Source organism: Aplysia californica, unplaced genomic scaffold (assembly GCF_000002075.1).
Source record: "Aplysia californica isolate F4 #8 unplaced genomic scaffold, AplCal3.0 scaffold00134, whole genome shotgun sequence".
In the NCBI taxonomy this organism is placed as follows: Eukaryota; Metazoa; Mollusca; class Gastropoda; order Aplysiida; family Aplysiidae; genus Aplysia; species Aplysia californica.
The window spans coordinates 747,611-752,543 of NW_004797404.1; the positions used below are offsets into that span (position 1 = coordinate 747,611).

The window sequence follows — 4,933 nt, forward strand, 5'->3', positions numbered from 1 at the left end:
TCTAGGTAATCGTAACAACAATCACGTATTGGAAAAATTTATCTTGTATTGATGATGTTTAAGTTTTGGAAGTTCCAGCTCTCATTTTTGGGGTCTAAAGTGTTTTTCATAGCTTTTAAAGATCTACATCATGGCATGTCTGAGCTAGTGCTCATGATTAGCCAACCATTCTGCTCCTCTTTCACTTTTGCCTACTATTTTCTTTCTAAAATTGCACAGTATTGCTTCTTTCTGGAGAAATACTTATAAAACCAAGTTCATGAGTTGGCTTGATTTTGGATAGGGTACGGTATGGTTTGGTATGAGTTTAGTCCCCTTTCTTACACTGTAAAAGTAATAAAGGTGAGAGAAATTCCAATTTAGCGTACCATCTAGAATAAAATTGTCCCAAGTGGGTGGAGTGGCTTGAATAATTTTCCAATTATCCAATTTCAAGAACCTCATGTTTGGAATTCAACCCAAGATTTGTTTTCATTGTAGTTAAGCATGGAAACAAGTGGGCTGACTGTGTGCTCTCTGATCTCACCTGAAATGATGGTGGCGTTAGTACCTCAAGAAAGTTACTTGTAGACTAGATATTTTTTAGCAAAGTTCCTTTAAAAAGCTACTTGTAGATAATTTGGAGCAAAATGATGATTCTGTTGGGTCACACTGATTATAAGTGCCCAAAGTCTTAAATTCAAAAAGTAATTAAATATTTGGTTGGAAGCTGTATAGGTTCAACTGTTAAAGTGAAGTTTGCGTGTTCTTTCAGGCTATTATAGTAGCAGCTAATGTGTTCTGGCCTAGTGTGAAACTGTATAGAAGAAATTTGGAAGTCCCTAACTTTTACTGCTAAAATTTATCTTCTTTCAGCTTATGTTTTTCGTATTGGTAAGTCTTTTACAGTTCTGGCAACTGCATCAGGTTATATGAGTGTGCACTTTCAACTTATTCATTCTTTGTTAAAGAATTATGATTACGAATAATGTATAATCTTTATTTTGATGGCCGTTATGCTTTGTTTACTTATTCAATGCGCAGAGAAAAATTTCTAGGACAAAATTTCTGAGACAGAATGTACTTTTATCTAACTCCCCCAGGAGCCAGCCCCAGAGCCTGAGTACACACTAGCCTCCTCGGAGCCCACTCCACAACCACAGCCGTCCCCAACGCCAGTACGTGAGGAGCCCGCACCACCTGCCCCTGAGCCCACGCCTGCTCCCGTGTCCGCCCCACAACCCACCACGCCTGCTCCAGCAGGTACTGATGCTCTGGGAATGGGGCTCTCGGTGGCCGAAATGAAGGAGAGGTTAAAGGCTAAGAAGAAGCAGGACCCGAGGTTGAGCAAGATGTCCTTTGAGCAGAAGTACAAGGATTTCCAGAGATTGTAAACCACGGAATACATCCATAGGGGTGTGCAAGTAATAGCAAGGAATAAAGATACGTTTGCTCAGATTGTATTGGGAGGTAGAAAGAGGATAGGAATCAAATTTTGTGCAGGGTCAGAAAAAAATTCCGTGTCACTTGTATTGAAAGACTGAATTTTTCTTCCAGCAGGTTGGGGTAGGGGGGGGGGGGGAGGGAGGAGGAGGAGGAGATAAATTGTATAAGCAAAACTTCTGTCTGCTGCAGTTTGTATTGTGACACATGGAACAAGCCGAACATTTCTGTCTTGTATATTTATACCCTCATGTTTACAAAGAGGTTTTGAAGTTTGCAATAATTGAAAGTTTTTTGTACAAGGGGAGATAATGCAGGACTATTTTTTTGCCATGTGATCCTTTATCTTCCTCCAAAGAGTGATTGTGTAGTTTGTATTAGATCACAAGTCACAGACTCAGTCTCTAGAACAGAACTTGCAGTATGGTAGAGCATAGACATAACGTCAGTGATTGTCACAATAATCAGTTGAAAGTTTTTTCTTGGATTGTCTTCCATTGTAGTTGATGATGTAAAAGTCTTCAAACTAAATGTCAAAGTATGTGGACGCAATGCCCTGCCTTCCATTCAATTCCCCGTTTTCTTGTGTGGTAAAGGAAGAGAAATAAGGATAAATTTGGGTTAGGACTACTTTCTGATTACACACTTCAGAATATCATCTCTAAATTCTCTAAGTCTCGATATTTAAATCTTTCAAAAATTTCTTTGAAGTAAGAAATGCGGTTTCTCCTGCAATGGAAAAATTTGTCCATTTTAAATTGGAAACTGCTTGGTTCTATTTACATCTCATCTATTGAGCCTTTTTGAAAACATTTATCTCACTCGTTGTGGTAAATCTTTAAATTTGTACGGCCTTTTTCACCTCAGTGTGTTAGGGTGTTAATGATAGTTGTAAGATGATTATAATAAAGTTGTAGACCTACAATTTTTATCATCTAGAGAAACATTGAGGGTTGTTTCAACTATTTTATATCTCTATAGTAACAGTGAAATCTTTACCTCTTCTGTCTGCAATATGCGGAGTAGCACATATTCCAAACCATGCTTGTGGCCTTGGGATGAAGAGAGTGAAGGATTTGGAAACGAAAATGAAATAAATCCTTAATTGTGTGTGGAATTCAGAGCGAGGCTCTACTTCACTTCACTTCACTTCCAGTACTATAGCAATGTTCACTTTGTGATAATGTAATACTTTTTGAAAAGTGTCAAAATGCTGAAACAAACAGTTCTGTTATGCAGTTTCCCCCCAGTGGATTACGGTGTCTGAAACATTTTTGTATGTTCCTGCCATGTGTGCTTATATATATATATATAAAATATGATATCTGTATATATGCACACATATATACATACGTCATATACTGACATGAATCATGCTTTTTTACACCTGCAACCCTTGTTGAGGATTTTTGCCTTTTTTTCCTTACTGGGAAAGAAGCACTTACATTATGGCATATTATGTCACAATAAAATGATAATTATTTATAATCCCCTGCCATTTGTTTGCCAGAAAATTCATTTGAGTCTATGTTGCCACATCTATTGCTGGAGTGGTGAATTGCTCCTGACTTTAGTCCAATTTTCCTCATTTTGTTTGGCCTCTTGTAGAATTATGTTAATATCGATTTTTCGACTAGTTCTTTGTGGCAGCATTTGATTGCTTAGTGAATTACATGAAACCTGCTTTTTTTTTTTTTTTTTTTTTTTGAAAACCTTTCTTTTTGTAGCAAATAATTTGCTTGCACCATTTGTAAGATGTTTGAACAGTTTTCAAGAAATATTTCTATTATCTATATTTCTTTTCACTGTCAATTTTTGTGGTGTTAAGTTTAAAAACCCCAAAGATTCCCTCTCGATTCTGCTCGTAACATAATCATGGATAGTGTTTGGTTAGTCTTGGAGATTGAACATTATTTTACAGCCTATGGTTTATTTATATATTATATTTATGTGTATATTTATGTATTATTCTATTTTTAAGTTGGGCTGAAAGCAGTTGAGAGCTCGTGGACTCGAATGCCCAGGCCCGTGAAGGGCCCAGTCAGCATGTGTAGATGATCATAATATCTCATGTAATCACAGTTAGCCAGTTAAAGCCTGTCGCTTTTAAAATTCCCTGCACTTTTTCAGTGATTTGTTTCCTCCTCTGTTTTTGAATGATTTGTTGAGCTTGCTGTAAACGCATGAGGCTGTTGTTTGATTTTGTCGATCCCCCTTTATAATGTCAACACATGAAGCAGTGTCTGTGTTTTGATCTGCTTAAAAGCTGAAAATGTGGCGCTGTCAATGCATTTTGTTCAGCATATTACAACGCTGTAACACTTGAGAGCCTTATTATGCTTTGTTCAATTTTCTGTGCACATTTTAAGAATTTGATGCAACTGTTTATTGCAAGTACATTCCAGAGGCTAGTGTAGCCTCTTTTATTCCTTGGGTCAGTAAGTTCCACTACATGATGGGCATGTTTCAGAAGAATGATTGCTTTTTCCCTGACGCAGTAATTGCTGATGTGGCATTTGCACGTAAGAGAGGTCAACATGAAAATTAATTGTCCATGTGATAAAAAATTATGTTAAAGTCTTTTAGTTGTGTTTTTTTGTGCTAGTGCTACTATTCATGTTTTAGTTTCATTTTTCTGATTTTGTTTTGCCTTTGCCATAGCCTTCAATTCTAACTCTAAATCCTTTTATTGTGCAAAATATTAAGGTAAAAGTAGTAACTAAGTTAAAGTAGCAAAGCATTTCCTTGTTGCATTTTCTTCCTTTCTATTGTGTGTTTATGGAGATATTTATTTGAAGTGATACAAAAAAATTTATTATTTTAGATGAAAGAGATAATAAAAGTGCAGGTAATTTCCAAAACTTTCCTTGTATTGGTTTTTGTTATTTTGTTCAAGTTATGTAGACTTTTTTTTCAGGAAGTTCTGGTAGTCTAGCTTAGATGGAATTTACGACTCTGTTGGTTTGAATACTAGATAACATGTTGAATGTATTATTTGAGTCATTTTGACACACTCTTTGTTCTTTTTGCCTCAAACTTTGCATTGTAATAACAGCCTTACAGCATTTATTTTCATCAATTTACTATTGCCACACATTCCTCTGCATTCAGTTTTTGAAGACACATTGAATTGATTATAATAAGTTACTTTTGCATAGCACAGTAGTGACTTGTGCTCTTTGAAAATGTAAATGTGTTTTGCCATAAGCTTATTTTTGAGTAATGTGGTTGTAGAGAAATTAGAGTTTTTTCTTTTTTTGCTGATATATTTTTTTATTGTGTCAAGCAGGAGCACTATGATTAGAAAAGCTTAAATAGAGCACAGGCGTATTGTCTATAATTAGACTGTCTTTCTCCTTCTTGCTATTTATAACAAAGCTCTTTGTGCCCTCACAATTAGCTAAGCATGTGAAAGTCATTTTCAAATTTTAGTGACATTTTTTGTAGGTGAGACAGGAACCTTCTTTCTGACTGATTTTATGCACATCATATTGATGAGTTTTGACGCAAA

At 35.9% G+C, this 4,933-nt stretch overlaps 1 protein-coding gene across 1 annotated transcript in view; it reads left to right on the top strand.

The window, feature by feature from the left end:
- Window positions 1-4,933, top strand: part of LOC101862178 (Na(+)/H(+) exchange regulatory cofactor NHE-RF1) — a gene marked incomplete in the record, with an annotated part of 79,176 nt that extends 74,243 nt beyond the window's left edge. The window contains 1 exon segment of the mRNA XM_005096661.3: window positions 1,083-4,933. Coding sequence (XP_005096718.2) covers window positions 1,083-1,373 — 291 coding nt within the window.